Below are 23,314 nucleotides of genomic sequence, written 5' to 3'. Positions count from 1 at the left end.
TCATTATGCCTCATTTACTTTTATCCCCTTTGTATATAATTTATATTTGCATGTCTCATGACACATTATCTGTATGTAATATTGGCTACATTTCAGACAGTTGTTTGTGTGCCATGTTGTTCCAGACCACAGCAAACGTTACCGAGCCTGCCAAAGATTGTAATAAATCTATTAAAAGAAGACAGCCTGCCGTTTCCTTTAACTTGGACACACACATCTATACCTTTAGCCAATAAAAGCCAGTCATTTTCAGGAGTTATCTCACCTTCTAAGTAGCCTCTGATTTACTAATGGTTTCTAATGTTGTAAAAATGTGTAGAATAAAAATATTACATTTCAACATTTCTGTCAACAAAGATTTGCGTCAGCCTGCGACACATAGTCATTTTGATAGTAGGCTATTATAGCTAATATAGACACTTACGTCATGTGTTGCCTTCATTATGAGACTTATATACGGCTTTTCATTTTTTGCGTCTCCAGACAGATTTGTTTTTGGTATTTTTGGTCCAATATGGCTCTTTCAACGTTTTGGGTTGCCGAGCCCTGGTTTAATCCTTTTGCTAATCACCGTACGTTGCAGTGAATAAACTGTCGCCAATCAGAAACTGCAGCCAGGAAGTTGGAGTCAAATCATCAAATGAACAACTTGTAAAAGTGGTACCTCTTGCATGGAGGCTGCGGATTGATGTTCTCTATCTGTTTGAAGTTGTAGAGGCTGACAACCTTGTCGTTAAAAGAGACCAGCTCAATGCAGCCTTTGTACTTGGGAAGTTTGAGGGAATTCGGCGGCTGGAGGGAGGAGCAAAACCAAATTCAAAGAATAGAAAATCAAATTCGAGTCAATGTTGGAATCTCTGTTTCCAATGTGTGTGGACATGTGCTCACGGTGAAGCTGGAAGGGTAGCCTCCGATGTAGAACACCATGTCGTTTGTGGTGAGGTCCAGGAGGTTTTTGGATTCAGTTCCTTGCAGATTTCCCATAATGGGCTTCCCAGGGGTGCTTGACGTGCTGTCTCTTGTAAGACTCAACTCTGCGTCTTGATAAATCCTACATGACAACAAAAGACCGTCAGAACCACTCAAATGACACCACATTTAGTAAACCTATGTTGCTATTTTTACTGTTTCTGTCCGACTTCCTGTTTCTGTCCCATCAGCTCTTAGTTTGTCATCCAAACTGCCTACAATTTATTTAAGTCATGCCTCAGATCAATTAAACCAGGGGTGTCAAACTTGTTTTCATGGAGGGGGCCACATCGCAGTCATGGTTGCCCTCAGAGGGCCGCGTGTAACAGTGAATGTAAGAATATAAAAGTATAATCGCCTCATTATATTATTGCTTATGCATTTGGTTATTTGATTTTTGTACGTACAAATTGATGGATAACTTACTTTGAAATGGTAAGTCAAGGTGACAAGCAGATATTTAAGTATTAATTGTTATTTAAACTATCATACGTTATATAATAATTAGGGGTGCTAAAAAATGTTTTTTTAGTAATTTTCAAAAATCTAATAAATGTTTTATTTTTTTTGACAAATTAATTTAAAAAAACAAACAAACATTTTTTAGGCCATCTCTATGCTTACTTGGTGCACGTATGTATCATATGTCAGCAAGCAAAAGGAAGTTTTGTAACCTGTAAGCTGTTTTGTTAAGGTGTTGTTATTATTATACCAAATAATACATTGCAAAAATCAGTTTGAATCGGGAATTGTGCTGAATCGAGTATCGATTATGAATCAAATTCTCACCCCAAGAATCGGAATTGATTGGCGAGGTGCCCAAAGATTCACACCAATAACAATTGAATATTTGTATATATATCAAATTTTAAAACATGACATTTCCTGTATTACATACATATTTTTCTGTCAAAATGAAAACAATGAAAACAATGAAAACATTTAGTAAGAAAGATGTAGTATCCACATTATTCTCAGGCTTTCGCGGGCCACGTTAAATGACGTGTCGAGCCGGATCTGGCCCCCGGGCCTTGAGTTTGACATGTGTGAGTTAAACCATAGTCCAGGCTGGTGCAAAATTCAACACTTGGAATTTCAATCCAAATCATTTGAAGCACTGGATTAAAATCAAAATTGGGATGACAGAAATTGGAATTAAATTATTTGTAGTTAAGAGAAAATCCTTACAGCCAAGTAACAGGAATAATTAGTCACATTTGACAAGGGTATTGGCTAAATACTAAAAATGTTCAACACTAAAACTTAGCAAACATTTTTAATATTTAGGTAAAATAAAACATTCTGGGAAATGAAGTATTTTTCCAAAATTTCAAACAAAGACATTCTCAATTTAATTTAGAATTTTGCACAAAGCTGCTAGAGTCGCCAGGTGCATGCTCTAATAAAAATGCAAATAGCCACCAGTTCCTAACTAGTGCTTGGTAAAAAAAACTATGGTTATTTATGTTTAGTCCCCCCTGCTGACAATAATTTATTTCATGAATACATCTCCTTTGCAACGAGCGCATGCACATCAGACGAGTGTCTGTGCTTTTAGCTCGGTAGTCAGCACGCTGGCATGTCACACCAACAACCTGGGTTCACGCCCTGCTTGGAGCAATAGGACAAATCAACGCAGCCGAAAGACAGAGTACGCAGTCGCTATGCGAAGCAGCACGGTCTGTGATTGACAGCTAGGAACACCCATCATTGCATTCCGCCGTCAAAATCGGGGGGCCACTGATTGTGTGAGGGCCTCTGGAGCACTTTTAAAACCGACACACAGTCAATTTGAAAAATCCCTCCTTTTTGGGACCACCCTAATGTTGATAGATTTCACCACCAGCGGTGCAAATGAGACATTCTCTATTAGATGCAATGGTTCTCTGTATTGGGACCATGATTTCAGTCCTAACTTGTTCAACAGTCCTCATATGGAAGGTCCTTTTCCTTGTTGATGTCTCAAGAAGGGTAGAAACACAAGAACACGCACGCACGAACGCAAGCACGCACGCACACACACACACACACACACACACCTACACACACACACACACACACACACACACACACACACACACACACACACACACACACACATCACAGTACCTTTGCAAGTTGACTTTATCAAACTTGGCTTTCTCATAAGCAGATGTGCTGATGGAGTCTGTTTTTATGCTGTTCACCACCCCGTTCAGCTTGTAGACTGCATACAGCACATTGTTCTTCAGGTACATGCCGATGTAGTTCTTGGAGGACTAGTAAAGACAGTTTGTTGGAACAGTTATTAATCTGTCTATCCACCCAGAAACCCAGATCTAACCTCTTCCAAAAAAAAAGGGTGTGTTGAACGCACATCTTTGTCACCAAGATACATGACAAACATGTCTCCATTGTCTGCGGCCTGCCTGCGTCTGCGTCGTCCGTCCCCCCTGCCCTCGGGTCTCTGCAGGGACAATGACAAGGCGGTGTAGGCCTTCAGATCCTCCAGGTTCTTGGGCGGATGCAGCTGCGCGTAGCCGTCGCCGGTGAACTTCATGGGGATCGTGATCTGGAGGAGAATACGGAAACGCGTCAGGAGGAAAGGGAAAACACGGAGCAGTGTGGAAGGTATCTCCAGAGAGAGGCGTCACCCTGTTTGCGGTGTCACGGGCGTGTTGAATCAGCTCTTTGAGTTTCTTGATGTTGTCCCTGACGTTGTTCACGCGCGTGAAATCTAGGTTCTCCACTTCAGAGAGCTTATCTTTCAGCGTGGGGATGGTCTTCAACAAGTCATTTACTGAAAACAGTTAAGAAAAGGTGATTTTTTAAATGTTTTTTTTAGATTTTTGGTTTCAAAATATTAGGAACGTCTTCATCATCATGGCTTTGCTTTGAACCTTGTGTGTCAGCAGAAAATCATTTTAAATGTTAACAATTATTTCATGCAGATATTTGAATCAAATTTGATATTTGTTATTATTTTGATCAAAATAAATATAAATATTTTTACAACATTTGATCTTTTGTTTCTCATGAACATTTGTCTCGTAACATTTCTCAGCAGACACTATAAAGGCAAATATTGTTTAGAAAATATTTTTTTTAAACTACACAAATATGATTATAATACAGTCGTCCCTCTTTTAATTGTTTCCGGACATTAATTAATTAATTAATTATAAATCAAATATTTTATTTTCATTTCATACTTCCTCCACATCAAGAGGAGCCAGATGACGTGGTTCAGGCAACTGGTCAGAATGCCCCCCAGACGCCTGCCTGGGGAGGTGTTTAGGACACGTCCAACCGGTAGGAGGACACGGGGAAGTTCCGAGAAACTTTGGAGAGATTATGTCTCCCAGCTGGCCTGGGAACTCCTCGGGATCCCTCGGGAAGAGCTGGACGAAGTAGCTGGGAAGAGGAAAGTTTGGGGTTCCCTGCTTAGGCTGCTGCCCCCGCGACCCGACTTCGGATAAGCGGTAAATAGATAAGATTGTTATTTTAATAGCTAAAGCCTAAAAAAAACTGTTTACAAACTTCCAAATTGATTTTTCAACATTATAAGAGCCCTCCAGACATGAAATAACACCCATTAGCCACCTTTATACTCACGTATCCCGTAAAATAATGCTGCCTCAGGCTGATCCAATCATTGGCCGCAATACTGAACAGTGTGCTCTGATTGGTTTGGTCCCCTCTAGTGGCCAATACTACCGTATTTTCCGAAACATAGGGCGCACCGGATTATAAAGCGCACTGCCAATGAATGGTCTATTTTTGATCTTTTTTCATATATAAGGCGCACCGGATTATAGGGCGCATTAAAGTCGTCATATTATTTTTTTTTTTTTCTAAATTGAAAACATTTCCTTGTGGTTTACATTACATGTGATGGTGGTTCTTTGGTCAAAATGTTGCAGAGATTGTGTTTTACAGATCATCTTCAAGCCGCTTTCTGATAGCCGCTTCAGGATGCGCCATTTTGTGAGCGGTCTTATTTACTTGGCTCACCTTCGACAGAGTCTTCGCTCCGTCTTCTTTGTTGTAGCGGTGTAGCGTGCAAGGACGGGGGTGGAAGAAGTGTCAAAAGATGGAGCTAACTGTTTTAGTGACATTCAGACTTTACTTAAATCAATAACAGAGCAGCATCTCCTCATCCGTGGCTCACTAATGCAACAACAATGCCGGGAATATGTCCTGTGAAAAAACGTCTGACCGGAACTCTTTAATAACTAAAGTTCCGTGGGTGAATTATGTAAACTCACTACACCGGTATGTTTTAGCGCTTTCAAAGCGAGTTTACTGACAGATATAAGTAAGAACTTTACACTACCTTATATTACAAATGGCAACAGCGCAGGATGAATGTCCCATAACAAGAAGATAAGAGAAAAAGAAGAAGCTTATCGACGGACTACAAAGGCGGACGCGCGCACATTTTCAGGATTTATGCAAATCCCAAATACAGATCAGCAGGTACCAGAAGGTAAGAAAAGTTGCTTTTGCATAATATTGCCAAACAAAATGCCAGATAATATGTCTTACCTTATACACACACCGTAATAATACTCTTATGTTGAAGCACAGTACATTCCATCAAGTGGTGCGGCTTCATAGCTTACCAAAGTTGTAATAAAACATTTTGATAGATTTTTGAGCGCCGTGTGTAAAGTTCTATATTTATATGGAACATATAAAATGTTAGTGTTGTTTAGTTTAGTCATACAGTCTACACGTATCTCTTATGTTTGACATCTACTGGTCACACTTATCATTTCACCATGTACCAAGTAAAATAGCTTTGAGGTCGATAAGCAAAACCAGAATTATTCTGTACATTAGGCGCACTGTTGAGTTTTGAGAAAAAAAAAAGATTTTAAGTGTGCCTTATAGTCTGGAAAGTATGGTACTTTAGTATTATTGCTATTTTTAGTTTATTTACCCTTTTCATGCTTGAAAATGCTTAATTCAGGCCAACAAAATGTAAAGAATGCTTAAGAAGTATCCACAAAAATCCCAGATGTAGTGAAGCGCGATGTGGCAAGGACAACTCTAATACAAGTTAAGTTAACACACACACTAGGTGTGGTGAAATTTGTCCTCCGCATTTGACCCATCCCCTTGTTCACCCCCTGAGAGGTGAGGGGAGTTGTGGGCAGCAGCGGTGGCCGCGCCCGGGAATCATTTTTGGTGATTTAACCCCCAATTCGACCAACCGAGCTATACCGTGGGGCGGTATAGCTCGGTTGGTAGAGTGGCTGTGCCAGCAACTTGAGGGTTGCAGGTTCAATTCCCGCTTCCGCCATCCTAGTCACTGCCGTTGTGTCCTTGGGCAAGACACTTTACCCACCTGCTCCCAGTGCCACCCACACTGGTTTAAATGTAACTTAGATATTGGGTTTCACAATGTAAAGCGCTTTGAGTCACTTGAGAAAAAGCGCTATATAAATGTAATTCACTTCACTTCACTTCACAATTCCAACCCTTGATGCTGAGTGCCAAGCAGGGAGGTAATGGGTTCCATTTTTATAGTCTTTGGTATGACTTGGCCGGGGTTTGAACTCACAACCTACCGATCTCAGGGCGGACACTCTAACCACTAGGCCACTGAGTAGGTAGTAGTAGTACAAACACTATTTCAATAAACACACTAATAGTAGGCTACAATGACCATTGACCCTGACTGGGATTTGAACCATGACCGCCTTGTTCAGAAGGCACGCATTATTACCTATTGAGCCTACAGCCACCTTTAATGTAACTTCTCCACTAATAAGCAGCTTTCACTGCAAGGTTTCATTATTTGTTTGGGTGATGTTTGGCCCACCAAATTGTCCTTCTTACCAGATTTGTCCACTTCATCCAACGCGTTGCCTAAATTGGAGCCCCCGGGCGAGATGTTGATTTTGTCCATTTCCTTGCCTATGTCATTGAGCTTGTTGATGGTGTCGGTGGCCGAGTCATTAGCGGCGGCCGCCCTCCTCTTGGCATCGTCTATCATATCTCCGACGTCATCTGATGAGCGAGTAAAACACTGAAGCGGCTCATTCGAACATCAGCAGCTCATGGTGGACGTCGGTGTGCCGCATACCTGTTCTGATGTTGTTCAGCCGCGTTTGTGCATCGAGAAGGTCTTTTTCGAGAGCTTTCTTTTTCTTGTCCGCATTCTTCAGGCGTTTTTTCATGTCGGGAAGCTGGTTGGCAGCATCTGAGCAGAGAGAAACAAAATAATGAAGTCATGAACGAGTGCCTGTAGCATGAAAAGAAAAGGCGATTACCCTGCAGATCTCTCTGTGCGTCTTCAGCACTCTGCACAAGATCCCCACTGGACTCATTCAGTTCTCGTGCTTTTTCGGGCAGTTTTTGTTTTTTTACACTCTAAAAAAAAACATGATGATGAAGAACAATCGATGCAATTAATCAACAACAGACTAGGAACTAGCTACTTACATTCATGGCCTTCTCGGACGCATCTTTAGCCTGATTGGCTACAACCTCAGCTGCGTTTATGGCGTCTGTGATGTTCTTGTAGGCGTCAATGGCATCTTTGGCGTTACGTACCTCAGGACGTGCATTTGCGTCCTTCACGGTGCTGCGGGACAGGACAGCTGTCAATATGACGCAGCAAATGTGTACAGTACACCACCACAAAGATCAACATTATTAAAATGGACGTATTCTTTGTAGTATGAATGTTTCCTCCATCCATTGTGTGCCTCACAGCGCAGTCATTTTGTGCCCGGCAGCACATACATTGTGAGCGGGCTGACTGATCTTCGGTGCTCATTCAGTCAGCACAGAAGCGCTGTCGTTAGCCACTGTTCTAGATGCTACGTGCTATGTGTTTTTTAGCCTTTTCACAGCATTTTTCTACTTTTGCCAGCTCAATATGATTACAAAGAAAACAACGGAAAAGCATGTGGGTTTGAAACATTCGGGAAGCATCCACAGCGTTGTCGACACTGCCATCTCATTCGTCATGTGCCAATAACAAACAAGTGTTGGACCACAGATGGCCCCTGTGCCGCACTTTGGGCACCCCAGCTCTAGAAGCCATTTATGGCCACCAAATAGTACTGTAGTAGATTTGTTCGTCTTATGGTCACATATGGGACGCGAGTTAGCTTACATCAGCACCGGAAGTAGTGAAATTAACTGGTCACCAGGCAGGTTTTTCCTTTGTGATAAAGAGGGGATAAACGGGGAAGTCCTTCTGTAGCTACCGCCTTGTTTTATCATATATTACTGCCTTTGCACATGTCAATGTTTACTTTTGTACATACAGTACAGGCCAAACGTTTGGAGACACCTTCTCATTCAATGTGTTTCCTTTATTTTCATGACTATTGTAGATTGTCACTGAAGGCATCAAAACTATGAATGAACACATGTGGAGTTATGTACGTAACAAAAAAAGGTGAAATAACTGAAAACATGTTTTATATTCTAGTTTCTTCAAAATAGTTTGGACACTCTTGGCATTCTCTCGATGAGCTTCAAGAGGTAGTCACCTGAAATGATTTTCACTTCACAGGTGTGCTTGAAGCTCAGAGCAAAGGGTGGCTGTTTTGAAGAAACTGGAATATAAATCATGTTTTCAGTTATTTCACCTATTTTGTTAAGTACATAACTCCACATGTGTTCATTCATAGTTTTGATACTTTCAGTGACAATCTACAATTGTGATAGTCGTGAAAATAAAGAAAACGCATTGAATGAGAATGTTGTGTGTCCAAACTTTTGGCCTGTACTGTAAATAAATACAAAATCCGTACTTTGGTGCAATGTTCACAGACTTGATTATTTGGCTTTTTATGTTCCTGTTGCAGTCAAGCGATGATGATGATGATGATGGTGACGCTGGGCTCCGTGACCGACGGACGGCCCTTGGACCGATGGTGGCGCGCTTTTACGGAACCTTACAGTTTGTGAAAGACGTGGCAGAACTTCCAGCAGAGCATCGCATCGCATGACAGAGGAAGCCGGATGATTACTGTTCGGAAAGCGTGGGCGCCTTTCTAATGATGCGTCCCCAAAATGCCCGTCCTCGCATGCAGGAAGAGTTATTTGATGTAGGATGCTAGAAAATGTCCGATACATTTTTCCTTTTTTTTCTTTTTCCATTCATTTATTTGTTTCAGGCAATGACATACAAAAGTACAAAGTTGACAACACATAATAATATAGATTAATATAGTGCAAAAGGTAATGTATAGTATGTAATGCACGATTGTCCAGTTTTGCCTGAAAGGGAGTGGGAAGAAGATAACTTATTTAATCCCACCCCCAGTTCTCCATTCAGTGATTATTCACATGAGTTCACTGTTACTTTGTTCAAGGATTATGATACAGATGTTGTATCATAGTGGCATTACCACAGGTAAAAATAATTATTACACTGTAACAATAAATTGTATCAACAATGTAGGAATAATGAATATACCACCAATGGTAATAAACAAAATGCCAACAATTGCTGGATGTGAGGCTAAAGAGAGAGAGGCGAAGTGTGCGGGTGTGTTTAGGCGTCAAAATGCTTGCCTGTTTGTGGGGTGTCACTGATGTCATAATAATAAAAACAATTTTTTGTAATATTTTTGCGATCGACCGGTAGGGTCCCAAAGATCGACAGGTTGGCGACCCCTGAGTGTACAGTTTGGTTCCAATCCAAAATAGGGTGGCCTCTAAATTTGAACTGAGCTGCGGTGCCTAATGTTGAGGTCAGTTTGATGCGTCATAAACCCACCTTTCAAGTTCCTTAGACAGCTTCTGGAGGTTCCGAGCGTGATCCTCGGCGTCCTCCACCAGGCCCTCCTTGGCTGCTGCTTGGGAAATATCATTGACCTTCTTGGTCAGGTCGGTCCTGCCGCCATCCAGCTGAGCAGCCAACTTTTCATATACCTACAGGGAGAGGGGCGTAGAATACAAATTAAATTGTATTCATAACAGCAGCAAATTCCATTGAGAAGAAGAGGTGAACTTTATCTGCACTGTGCATGTTAGGACCTGGCAGGAATCTTTTTACATCATGAGGGATGATACGTTTGTATTTCTAAATGCTTCATTTGAGTGCCTGAGGTGCACTTGGAGCTTGTCAAGAGAGAAAGCCTTGCCGTGTATGCAGGATACATACCGTTTTATTCCCGGATAGCGATTTGAATAAATCCTCAATTTTTTTTAGTTCGTCCTGCGCCATCTCCATCTGGCCCTCCACAGTCTTTCGTTCTTTCTTTAGGTCGTCGACGCGTTTCTGTGGGGGACATGTCAGTCACTTCAGACCATGATAAACACTCATTGGACCAAATAAAACACTGAATTAAAATATAATAATACCCTTTTTCTTCATCATGATCACAATGAATAAGTAAATTATGTATGAAATAAAACTACACAATTCTGGTGATGTGTGTTTACCTGCAGATCCGGTACAGCCTGAGCGTTAAGTCCGTTCTGGGCTTTGGCTTTCTTCACCAAGTCCGTAGCTTCCTTCAGAGACTTGTCAAGATCCTTCAGCCTGGCCTCATGGTCCTCTAGCTGGTCTTGCATTTTTGCTGCCGTCACCTCGTTCTGGTCCGACTGCTTACTCATGTTAGCCTTGATGTAGTCCAGGACTGGATAATGGAGAATACGTAAGAGCTTAATGAACTCTTCATCGACAATTGATGAGTCAATCAAAACATATTTCGGACTAATACACAACATGTGAGACAAAATCACGTTGATAGAATTCAAGAACATTGTATGAAAGTCCATTTTGTATTTTTATGTTCTATTATTTGATATCATTGTATAGTCTAATGTTATTTTATATAGTTTCGTGAAAATATCTTTAGAATTGTACTTCATGTTTATTTACCTTTGTGTGATCTATTTGTTCATATTTTTTTTTCAAAGATGTGATATTTGGCAAAAAATAAAAAATAAATTCTGAATGTAACTATTTTTTATAATCAATAATTGTTATTATTATTATAGTTCTTAGCTGTATTATTAATTATTGTATATATTTTTTTAAAGTATAACATTTAAATATGTGCAGTATTTGTAAAAAAAAATCACAAAATAACAATAAATATTGTTATTAATTTGATATTTAAAATTAAAAATGTATTAAAATATATATTTTTTTGTAAAATCAATTAGATCTGATCCAAAGCAATTTAAATTGAACATGTAATACGTGATCACAGATAATCTTTAAAAATATATATGTATTTTAATTCCAAGTGATTTACCCCTTTATTTTCTTAAATTGTATAAGCCCTGGTTGGGGTCTCCTCTCCTTGTGTATGTGCGTGTGCCATGGCCTACGTTTCCTAGCCTCGTCTCTTTCTTTGTCGGCAGCGGTCTTCTGAGGGGTGAAGTTCCTATTTTCCATCTCCTTCACCATGCGCTGAGCGTCCTCTAACATTTTAGCCAAATTCTCGTTAGGCTGCGTACCGCCGCTGGAGCCCGCGTCATTCAGCTGGTCCAGCAAAACTGAATAAAATGAGACATGTGTCGTTATATTCGAACATCGCTGGTGGAATGGGTAGCCTAAAAAGATGAGATTAAACTCACTTTGGATTTTTATCAGTATGCTTTTAATCTCCTGGTCAAAATCTTGAGCTCTCTTGTGGGTTTTTTCAACGTCTTCAACAGCTTTGTCAGCATCCATAGCCGCCTTATCCGCCTGAATGGGAGGGAGGGGAGGGACAACATTTAGAATTATTACTGCACGTGGATCTTTTTTTCCAAGTGCACTACCTTGTTTCTAAGAGAGGCAATGTCCTCTGAGAGGTTGAGCATGTCTTCTTCCAGCTGCTTGACCTTGGAATTTTGCCCATTGACGGACAAGCTGAATTTGCTCACCAGATTCTGTGAAACAATAAAATAAAATGCAAAACATAATTAATATTTTTGTAAAAACATAACATTTGACAAGAAGGCAGAATGCAAGTTTGTCAAGTCGAGTCCGGAGGTGGGACAAAATCAGGGCTCCACTCTGGAATGTCAACACATGTACACATGTGCATGGACATCAAGTGTGTACATTGTACTTAAGATATCAGTATATACTGAATGTGTCTTGACTCGTTAACCACAATGTTGCAGCTTAAAGGGACCTGACAGGGCTCGAAGCGTTTACTTTGAAAAAATCTGAGTGTTCAAAGCAGGCCGGGAGCGCCTGAAAACCCCAGCTAGGAATAAAGGAATAGGACTCTGCTTCTATTTTGTGGGTTTTGCTCTCCATGAACTGTAGCCATGATTAAGAGCAGGGGTGTCAAATGTACGGAACAGGTTTTTCAGCCCGCGTGATGAGTTTGCGAAGTATAAAAATTAGCTGCTTTTTTTGTTTTAACAAAAGAAACTGCTGTTCTAAATGTGTCCACTGGATGTCACAATAGCAATTCTGTTAGGCAAGCAAACGATTTATACCGGGGCCAAGCAAGAGGTACACAGTATAGGGTGACTGTGGCTCCTCCTCGTCGACCCACATGAAACTTAAAACCTGCCGTTTTATGTCTTCTGCTTCGAACACATCGTCACTTGACACCCTCGTTGCCCCAAAATGTCTCTGTCAAAGACAAGAATAGTGAACTTGACCCTTTTGAATAGATTTTACCTCCGTTTCTTACGGTTTGTTCAGTTAGCACTGGATTGATACGTGGACATGACAAGGGAGGTATTGTTGTGTTTTTGTTCAATCCCAGAAAGACTGTGACTTAAAAGTTTAATCCTGGCTTTGTAGATACACAGACAAAGTCTAAGCTCATTGTGTTTTTGCACCAATTTCCTCAGAATTTTCAACAAACTTGAAGTGTTTTGTCCAGAGGATTATTTGTGATTTGTACGTTTTCATAATGTGCTTGTTCGATTTTTGGCCAAAGTAAAACAAAGAAAACAACCTGGAGTTGTCTTTTTTTTAAAGTTATCATGCAATGATTTTACCATTACGGCCCATTTGGGAATAGATTTTCTTCCATGCGGCCCCTGATTAAGAGGGACTTCCGGGGGAATTCATATTGTGCCGCTAGACGCGAAATTCTTAGACCGGCGCAAGACGGACGAGAGCGAAAGCATTTGCCAAGAATGTTTTCATTAATCAAGAACGAAAGTCGGAGGTTCGAAGACGATCAGATACCGACGTAGTTCCAACTATAAACGATGCCAACTAGCGATCCGGCGGCGTTATACCCATGACCTGCCGGGCAGCGTCCGGAAAACCAAAGTCTTTGGGTTCCGGGGGGATTATGGTTGCAAAGCTGAAACTTAAAGGAATTGACGGAAAGGCACCACCAGGAGTGGAGCCTTCGGCTTAATTTGACTCAACACGGGGAACCTTACCTGGCCCGGACACGGAAAGGATGGACAGATTGATGGCTCTTTCTCGATTCTGTGTATGGTGGTGCATGGCCATTCTTAGTTGGTAGAGCGATTTGTCTGGTTACTTCCGATAACGAACGAGATTCTGGCATGAAAACTACTAACACGGCCCATTGCGGTCGGCCTCCGAACTTCTTAGAGGGACTTGATCTGACCAATCTAAGTCTATGAGCATGAACTGATGAAGCCTACTTGGATGAAAGGCAAAATGTCTTCAAAGACAAACGAAACAGTCCAGTTTGGTTTGTCGATATAGCATTTATCAATGACCTTGATAAATGAGCGCATCTTTAGACCAGTAAGTAATGTGCTTGTTTATGAGCACCAAATGTGGGGAAAAAAGGTAGCATCTTCTTTATTTGTTTTCTCCACTTTTCAGAGAAGAGGCTCTCAAACACTCGCTTCATGAAGCCATGAAAGACAAACCTCAGTCCTCAAGGACATGATACTATCCGCCCCAAGCTAGATGAGCCTGCCACATGCACTCGACTTTGTAAAAAAAAATAGCAGGCTTCACTACACATCTTAAAATCAAGCTCTGCCAACTATCCACCAGTCAGCTACAAATATGGGTGTGTCAATATTTTTCTTCAGTGAGTAGGCTAACCTGGCACAATATTGTTGTTAGAATATGAGTGTAATGTTAGCACATTAGCTCACATCGCTATGCAAGTAATGCTAACATTTGTGTCCTTCTGTTCCACTCCTTAATGTTACCTTGTTGTATGCATGTATGGCATCTACAGCTCATTAGCATTAAAGCTTCAGACTCACACGCGCACATCAATGCTATATTTTTGTCTTACCTTCGTATCAGCCATGGCCCGCTCCATCTTCTTGAGCCTGTCATGCGAGGAGGCGCTGTTGGAGGCGCTGTCCAGCTGGGCTTTGATGCGCGCCATCTCGTCACCCAGAGTCTCTAAGTCTCTCAGTAAGGTCTGTGCACAGTTGTCACACTCTGTGCAAAACAAGGTTAGGTTATGAAGTCGCTATCGAAGATAAAAGCTGAGAATTTAAATTTTCTAGTTGAATCACCTTGGCAGCGGTCATCTGTGTTTGTGTCTCCGGGCTCCAGCGTGTTCTTGCAAACTGCAGAGACAAAACAAGTTTTGAATAAATATAGACATGGAAAAAACACTTTCAGTGGATATCTACACAATCCAATGATCTAACACAGTGGTTCTCAAACTTTTTCCACCAAGTACCATCTCAGAAAAAACTTTGCTCTCCAAGTACCACCATATAACCGAGATTATAATACAGTAGCAGAGTAGGTCTTAGTATTTATTAAAAACAAGGAAGATGTTTTATTTAACAAGTATATTTATAATTATATGCCACGGTTTGAACAGAAACATTGTCTTTGAATACAGGAAACTAAAACACTACTTAAATCAAGTGGTTATTTGGCATACACACACACACACACACACACACACACACACACACACACACACACACACACACACACACACACACTCACACACACACACACACACACACACACACACACACACACATATACAGTACATATATATATAAACTACACAATCACAATAATAGCACCACTCGTTTCATTAATACACTTTTACCTGTCTGTACTACAGTTTATTTTATATGTACATCGTGTTTTTAATATAAGTTTTATAGTGATGTGTATTTTACTGCTCGTTTAATTGAATTGCTTTGTTCACTGTAAAATTTTAGACAATTTTAAGATCTGTCCAGAGACAACAAACGAAAAATAGCCTTTTAGCTAATTCTGTAACATTTAAAGCAATGTTAATTAATGTAAACTGTCCCTGTTAAATAAACCAATGAACAAAATTAAAAATTTAAATAAATTTGTATTTCTACATTTATTTCATATCTATATGTTTCTAAAATAATCATACGCATACCACAGTATGACAATAAATTGAATAAGAGTACATATTATTTATAAACTGATCATTATTATTATTATTTGTTGCCTTGTATTGGATCCTGTTAGAACTACAATAGGTAGGATTGTATTAGATGCACTATGTCACCTCCGGTCTTGGGATCGCAGGTGTTGCCATTGCCATAGCAACTACAAGGCCGACAACCTCCTCCCGGCGCCATTGGGTCACCATAGAAACCAAGAGCACACCTATGGGAAAACAGAACAAGTGAAAGAGTAGAACGATTTTAACCAGACAATATCCTTCTTGGTCATACGTACTTCTCACATCTTTCTCCAGTGTAGCCTCTGCTGCAAATGCACTGGATGTCTCCAAAGATCTCCCTGCAAGCGACTGCAAAGCTGGGAGTGCAAAACAAGTGTTATATAACCATTCGTATCCGGAGGCAGTTGTATTTTTATTTGAATGTACCTGTTTGTAACCGCACTGAAAGGGCACGGGCACACTTTACATGTCCTCAGAGCCGCGTTACCGTAGTAACCTTCTTTGCAGAGTTGACACCTGTCCCCGGCTGTGTTGTATTGACAGTTCTAAGAAAAAGACAAAAAAAATGGTATACTGTCGTGAGAGTCAATCATCAAAAATCCGTCTTTACAAAACACGCACGGGGGTGGAAGAAAAACGACATTTCCCTGCCAAGCTATCACGAAGAATGCGTTTGATGTGCAGGCTTGTGTCCGTCTCGCTATGCGCGGCAAGTGTTGGGATCCAACTGCAACAAGCACACAGGCCCGGTCTTGCATGACGATAACATAATATAGAGGGTTGAGGTTTTAAAAATGTGCACAGGCTCATCCTCCCTTCAAGGAGAGTAATAACGAAATGCCATAGGACTTTGAAAGCCAACACACGAAAGGTGCACTGTAAAAAAAAAAAAAGTTAAGAAAACGCACATTTTCAAGGCAACATGATGCAACAAGATTTTTGCGTTTTCTCAACTTTTGACTACTATTGTTGACTTAGCTAAGATTTACAAGTTGAGATAAGAGTTATGTGACATATGACATATGACATATGTGACATATGACATAACTTTTTTTACAGTGTGGCAAAAGCACAGTATATTAAAAGAAGGACTATTTATTCATTTATTGACAGTATCTGTCTGGCAGCAGGAGTTACATAAAATATTTTTGGGTGGAAAACACTAAGTAACTTTTTCCCTTATCCAAATAAACATACAATGTAAATACAGTTGGAATCCGAATGAGTGCATTTATAGTATTTGCAATTTATGACGTTTTAACTTGCAGTATGTCTATGAAGATTCTCATTCTCCTGGTTTTAATATTATATTATATTGTATGTATGTATATATTATATACAGTACAGGCCAAAAGTTTGGAGACACCTTCTCATTCAATGCGTTTTCTTTATTTCCATGACTAGATTAGACTAGATGTAGATGTAGACATGACTAGATGTAGATTGTCACTGAAGGCATCAAAGCTATGAATGAACACATGTGGAGGTACGTACTAAACAAAAAAAGGTGAAATAACTGAAAACATGTTTTTTATTCTAGTTTCTTCAAAATAGCCACCCTTTGCTCTGATTACTGCTTTGCACACTCTTGACATTCTGTCGAAGAGCTCCAAGCACACCTGTGAAGTGAAAACCAATTCAGGCAACTATCTCTTGAAGTTCATCGAGAGAATGCCAAGATTGTGCGAAAAAGTAATCAGAGCAAAGGGTGGCTATTTTAAAGAAACTAGAATATACATTTTTTTTTCAGTTATTTCACCTTTTTTTGTTAAGTACTTAACTCCACATGTGTAGTTAGGTGTAGTCATAGTGTGTAGTCATAGTTTTGATGCCTTCAGTGACAATCTACAACGTAAATAGCCGTGAAAATAAAGAAAACGCATTGAATGAGAAGGTGTGTCCAAACTTATTGCCTGTACTGTACCTAGTATAAATACAGAGCCGGCCCAAGGCATAAGCGTACTAAGCGCTTGCTTAGGGCCCCGCGGCAACAAGGGGCCCCCAAAAGCAATTAACAAAAAATTCTTATTTTTTATTTTTTGCATGTACGAGTCTGAGTCAGACTCGTACATGACAGTGATTAGTATTAATAACAAAGTCGGCCATCAGATTTCTTACAGTGATGTCATAAATGACTTTGCCTCCAGAAAAGCCAGGAAGCACAGGTTTTAAGGAGTGGGTGGAGTGGTGTGGGTGGTGAAGAACAGAGGAACAAAACTGTGATGTGATGGTCAAATGTGTGAATTAAGGACCTTAATTTAAGGTAGTTTATTTTGATTTTTTCCCCAAAAATGTTTTGCACATCGTTATGTACATTTACATAGTTTAATATGCAGTAACTTTATACTTGTTTATAAACCGTTATGTTACCTTGTTTCTGGTAACTCTGTTCATTAATATTATTTAAGTATTTGCTTGATATTTAATTTAATTATGTTGTTTTTTGTACAATTGAATTTGTTCCTTTTTATATATATTTAAGTGATTTTATTGTTGCACTTTATTGTTTTTCTTGCACTACGAATTATTTTTGCACATTGCTGTTTCAGGTTTTTGTTACCAAAAATAATAAAGCGAATCAGAATCAGCTTTATTGTCCAGTTATGTTTAACACACATGGAATTTAACTTCAGTAGACTGCGCTCTCTTTGTACAAAGTAAACATTAAATATGAACAATTAACTAAAAATATAAACTAGTAATTAAAGACTAATATGTACAAGACTGATGAGACAAGATAACACTTTTACTGTAAATACAAAGCTTTATCACTTGGACTGTTCAACCCCAGGCCACTCTTGTAGCTGAATGTTTTCTACATTTTAAGATTAGGAACCATATGTGGCACTCTGGACATCATTCGTTCATTCATTGGTATTATTTATGTTCTTAACTGGGCCACCCCCATATCTTTATAAATGACATGTCATTTGTAAAGACATGCCAGGCTGACAATAGGATAATGTAAACAACACTGCCAGAGCCGCAATGAGTTTATAGTAGGTGTGTGAATGATCAACAATCAATATTATTGGCAGAAATAGAGGGCCCCAAAATCAAATTTTGCTTAGGGCCCCATGGAGGCTTGGGCCGGCACTGATAAATATCTGGGGTTTTGGCAGCAGCCGCTGGACTAGATCTGACCAATCTAAGTCTATGAGCACGAACTGATGAAGCCTACTCGGATGGGCGGCGAAACGTCTTCCAAGACAAACCAAGCAGTCCAGTTGCGATGGTTATAACTTGCAGTAGTTTGCAATAAAATAAAGCAAAAACATTTGAGTGCTTGTCTGTCTATCTGCGTTGGCCATGTGATGAGGTGGTGACTTGCTTTCCGCCCAAGTGCAGCTGGGATAGGCTTCACTTCCTCCCCTACCCCACGACCCCAAGAGGGACAAGTGGTAGAAAATGGATGAATGGATAATACAAGTTTTAAAAAAATTAAAAAAATAGGCCATCTATCGAACGTTTGTACATTGTGAACATAAATGTAATTTACAATGAAGCTTGAATAATTTTGATGAATGAATAAATTGTTTTATTATAAATAACATTTACGCTTCAAAATTACAATACTGTACACTTTTGTTTGCATCGCAAAATGTCTGAGCATGCGCCCCTCCTCCTGGTAGAGCAGCGTTTCTCAAATAGTGGGTATTTGACACCACACCGCGGTGAGGTGTCAGGGGTGTCGCAAGCAGCAGGGTAAATGTTCATTATTTTTTTGTACACTCTAGTAATCATGTTACAATGATACACAAGCCTGCAGCTAGGGGGCAGCAGTGCTCTACCCAGTAGAGGTAGTGAGTACAAAGGAACATGTGAGTACATAGCTAACGGATAACAATAATAATAATAATAATACATAATTAAGTCGTCAGCAGAATCAACAAGTAAATGTAACTTAACACGTGCGTTGTACAGATAAATAAATATTATCAAGTAGTAATTCAATTCAGCTAGGCTATGACAGAGAATAGAGTATGAATGGTTTGGGCGTTGGCTCCGGCGCTATGACTAGATCCGACTCATCTTAGTCTATGAGCACGAAGTGACGAAGTCTGCTCGGATGAGAGGCGAAAGGTCTTCTAAGACAGTCCAGTTGCGATCGCTTGATTGCCCTAAGAATGCAATGAACTGATGAATGAGAATATCCATAGACACTAACATACACAATATATTAACTGTTTCTATAGTAGTATTAGTCTATAGTATATATATATAATATTTAGTATTATTGAGTAAAGTTGAGAGCGACTCAATTAACGAATACAAATATATTTTTAAAATGTGATTATATAATATCAAACGATACAGGTTTATAATTATATAGTTTCAAATACCTCATTATTTATCTAACATCTATTACAAATTTTGTTCACTGTGTAATGAAAAGCATATATCGCCAATATTTATGTTTTTTAAAAATAATTAATATTTTACAATATGCCGGATTATAAAATCAAATTGATATTAAAATATCGATTTTAAATATCGAACAATACGGGTATATAGCATATTACTTCATTATTTATCTCATTTCTACTATACATTTTGTTAACCGTGTAACAAGAAGCATACTGTATCTCGAATGTTTTTAATGTTTTTTAAATGTATTATTATTTTACAATATAACATATTATAAAATCTAATTGTTATTTATATAAAAAGCATGTTACAAATTATACTGTTTTGTAAATTGGTTTTTACATTGCTTGAGAAAAGTCAAACGTAAATTAATTTAGTTTTAAAGTAATAAAAAAGTATGGAATGAGTTATCTGAGAAATTTTTATAGAATACATAAGTATCGAAGCAGAGTACTCATAGCTTACCAAGCATTTTCCCGTCCAGTCCTCACACTCGTCGGTGAGATCGTTACAGTTACAGGGCACACAGCGGCCCAGGTATGGTCCGTTGCCGTCTCGAAAGTATCCAGGACCACATTTCTACAAAAAGACAAAATAAAAACATACAATTTCATTTCCTAGTTTATTGCATTTGTATAGCATTAATGCGAAAGTCCTATAAAGAGATCATTTTCCTTAATAGCGAAGAACTTGAACCAGAGAAAACATTAACTCAACAGAGGCCAAGCCTGCCCTTTGCCCTTTCAGAGATATACTAACACGCCCGAGTTCTTAGAGAGCTTTTACCTCGATCCGATTCCAGGTTGGGTCGTCATTGACAGAAGGAAACTCAACCACTTGTCCCCCATCACGCCCCGATGGGTACACAAGCGCACCTCGCTCGTTCAAAGATGGATATACTACACGTTGATCCGACTGGTGTGTTATCCTCCGCGTCCATCTCTCGTTGTGTCTGCTGTGGCGGGGTCGCGACCCTCCTACCTTCTGCACGGGCCTGTTGCCTGCCCAGCACAGAGACACCAAAGCCCCCCACAGCAGGAAGGTGAAGAGAACCCGTCTTCCTTGCCAGTGCCGAGCCATGGAGCGATCTGACATTCCTGATGTTTAGTCTGTGTGAAATAATGCTCCACTTTCCCCTGCTTCAGCCTCTTAAACACACACACACACACACATGCTGACACACAGACAATGAAGACACGCCCCATGTCCAACTCCAGTGAGTGTATGCAGGCACACAAGCATGCACATGCAGGTGTTTACGTGTACTTTCATACCTTTTAGCACAGAGCTCATCGTACAATGTTCACCTTGTTCCACTAAATGCAACACAATCAGTACCAGTCAAAAGTTTAGAGACACTTTCCTATTCATAAGAGCGCAAAAGTGTCTCAATACGTTCGACGGACCAAAAAACTGAAGACACCTAGTTAGGGTAAGGACTGTAATGTATGGCGCCCCGTATGGGCTGTGCTCAAAATGCTTTGGAAGACATGCTAACTTACATACAACGTCAATGATTTTTGGCCAATTATTTGCTAAGCTGAAAGACCTTTTTTTCTACCTATCTTGCTCAAATCATACACACATGTAGGGCTGGGCGATATGGACAAAAAAGTACATCTCGATACATTTTTACTGTAAACTCGATATTCGATAATCATCTTGATATATTTTCCAGTGAAAGTATACATATAAATATATTTATTTTTGAGCGAAATTGAAGTGAATGACAACTGTACTGTAAACAGTCAGTGGCACTTCTATTAAACTAGTTAGACAAGATGGGTATTAACAGCACAGAAAATAAGCTGTTTAAGTAGCACAGAATTACATAACATAAATAAAATACAAAAATATAATTTCTTTGTAAAATAAATAACATAGCTGTGCAAATAATACAAAATGTATCAAACTCAGATAAATAATTAGTTTGCAGGCAGGCACTTTTTAATTCCCAATCGACGATGTAATGGACTGTCACACATGTACGGTTCTGGTCAGAGCCAAGTAAGTGACTTTGCTTAATTATGCGGCTATGATCTTCCTCACTTCGCCATACATTTTTGGCAGCATTTCCTGTGCGAAATATGCCCGGCTTGGCAACTGGAGAACAGTTTTGATTTGGGCTTACATGGTAAACAACTAAAATTAATGTTTTATCCAGACGCATACATTTGTACAAATGTGGCCAAGTAGACGCATTGTGGGTTTCCTGGACGTGGTCTACATCGCTAAAAGAAAAATCTAAAGAAGAGAATCCCTCTGCCATTTTCCACTAGTTTTTTTAAATATATAAATCGCCTGCTGGAATATTCCCTCTTCTCTTCTACGACTCTCTCGTCGTCATTTGGGATGTCTGTTGTGATTTCCCTTCCTGCATGGTTCCATGACCCGCCCTATCTTGCCTCTGGTTGGCCTGTCCCTAAATTTTGCCTTAATCTCAACCAATCTCAATCATGGATGTTCTTATACGTGCAAGCACGTCTTGGAAGGAGGAAGGGGAGGGGTTTAGTAGCCCGTGAGAGGGAGTGGGGAGTGGGGAAGTACAAGGAACACAACAAATAAGCGGTGTTCAGTCATTTTAAAGTGACATAAACTATATTGATATTACGATATTTTCCTAATTCATAACTTGTTTTAAAATATATCGATATACCTTACAAACTCGATATATCACCCAGCCCTACACACATGTGCTCGTCAGTTTCCAAAAGTTATATACCAAATTCCGTGGTGATTCGTCTCAAGACCCTAAAGTTGCAGTGGGTGTTTTACAGAGCGCATTAGGCTTTGTGCAAAATCAGTCAAATTTTGCGAAGTATTCGTCAAAAAAATTATAATAGCACATGCAACACAGTTGAGGAACATGTCTTGACACATTTTCAACGTCAAATTTTACCTCCCAGTACCAGAAAAAGGTATGAAACTAAAAAAAGGTCACAGCTAACAACTGGGCCTGAATCACTGATAGTTAGTGACGGAGCTGTAAACACTTAAGTACTAGCACCAAAAACACCACAGTACTATGATTTACCAACAACATTGTGACTGATATCACAAAGAAAATGACGAAGATTGCTGATGAGCATTCAACAGTCAAATCTGTTATCATCCCCACAGACCTAGATGTTGTCAACAATTGGGGCGGCATGGCGTAGTGGGTAGAGCACCCGTGTCAGAAACCTGAGGGTTGCAGGTTCGCTCCCCGCCTCTTACCATGCCGTTGTGTCCTTGGGCAGGACACTTCACCCTTGCCCCCGGTGCCGCTCACACCGGTGAATGAATGATGAATGAATGATAGGTGGTGGTCGGAGGGGCCGTAGGCGCAAATTGGCAGCCACGCTTCCGTCAGTCTACCCCAGGGCAGCTGTGGCTACGAAAGTAGCTTACCACCACCAGGTGTGAATGAATGATGGGTTTTTAACATGTAAAGCGACTTTGGGTACTTAGAAAAGCGCTATATAAATCCCAGGTATTATTATTATTATTATTAATGAGAAGCACTGACAAAGGATTTTTTTGAAGCTCCTGAGCAAAATGCGATGTTTGAATGTTGCGGTGTATTTGAGTGGCCATCTACCAATTGTAAATTGCGGCTGTTAATACGGATGGTTAAAATATGTATATACAATTTCAAAATTTTAGAGGAAGGCAGGCATCTTTTTAAAGCAGACATTTTTGCCTGAATAAACAAGGAG

At 39.8% G+C, this 23,314-nt stretch overlaps 1 protein-coding gene across 3 annotated transcripts in view; it reads right to left on the bottom strand.

Annotated features, from left to right (window-relative positions):
• Positions 1–23,314, bottom strand: part of LOC133630849 (laminin subunit alpha-3-like) — a 288,676-nt gene that overhangs the window by 30,659 nt on the left and 234,703 nt on the right. For all 3 annotated transcript variants that reach the window (XM_062022652.1, XM_062022651.1, XM_062022654.1), the window contains 21 exons: positions 20,082–20,195; positions 15,675–15,793; positions 15,524–15,604; positions 15,351–15,451; positions 14,353–14,406; positions 14,124–14,275; positions 11,698–11,808; positions 11,512–11,623; positions 11,263–11,430; positions 10,366–10,562; positions 10,085–10,201; positions 9,698–9,852; positions 7,402–7,543; positions 7,230–7,329; positions 7,043–7,159; positions 6,796–6,966; positions 3,603–3,748; positions 3,326–3,520; positions 3,079–3,227; positions 889–1,051; positions 665–792 (listed from right to left, as the gene is read on the bottom strand). In XM_062022652.1, the coding sequence (XP_061878636.1) occupies positions 665–792; positions 889–1,051; positions 3,079–3,227; positions 3,326–3,520; positions 3,603–3,748; positions 6,796–6,966; positions 7,043–7,159; positions 7,230–7,329; positions 7,402–7,543; positions 9,698–9,852; positions 10,085–10,201; positions 10,366–10,562; positions 11,263–11,430; positions 11,512–11,623; positions 11,698–11,808; positions 14,124–14,275; positions 14,353–14,406; positions 15,351–15,451; positions 15,524–15,604; positions 15,675–15,793; positions 20,082–20,195 (2,792 nt within the window). The remainder of the gene's footprint in view (positions 1–664; positions 793–888; positions 1,052–3,078; positions 3,228–3,325; positions 3,521–3,602; positions 3,749–6,795; positions 6,967–7,042; positions 7,160–7,229; positions 7,330–7,401; positions 7,544–9,697; positions 9,853–10,084; positions 10,202–10,365; positions 10,563–11,262; positions 11,431–11,511; positions 11,624–11,697; positions 11,809–14,123; positions 14,276–14,352; positions 14,407–15,350; positions 15,452–15,523; positions 15,605–15,674; positions 15,794–20,081; positions 20,196–23,314) is intronic.

This window comes from Entelurus aequoreus, linkage group LG16 (assembly GCF_033978785.1).
Source record: "Entelurus aequoreus isolate RoL-2023_Sb linkage group LG16, RoL_Eaeq_v1.1, whole genome shotgun sequence".
NCBI lineage: Eukaryota > Metazoa > Chordata > Actinopteri > Syngnathiformes > Syngnathidae > Entelurus > Entelurus aequoreus.
Note: the sequence above shows the minus strand (reverse complement) of the source record. Positions and strands in the feature narration are given on the sequence as shown.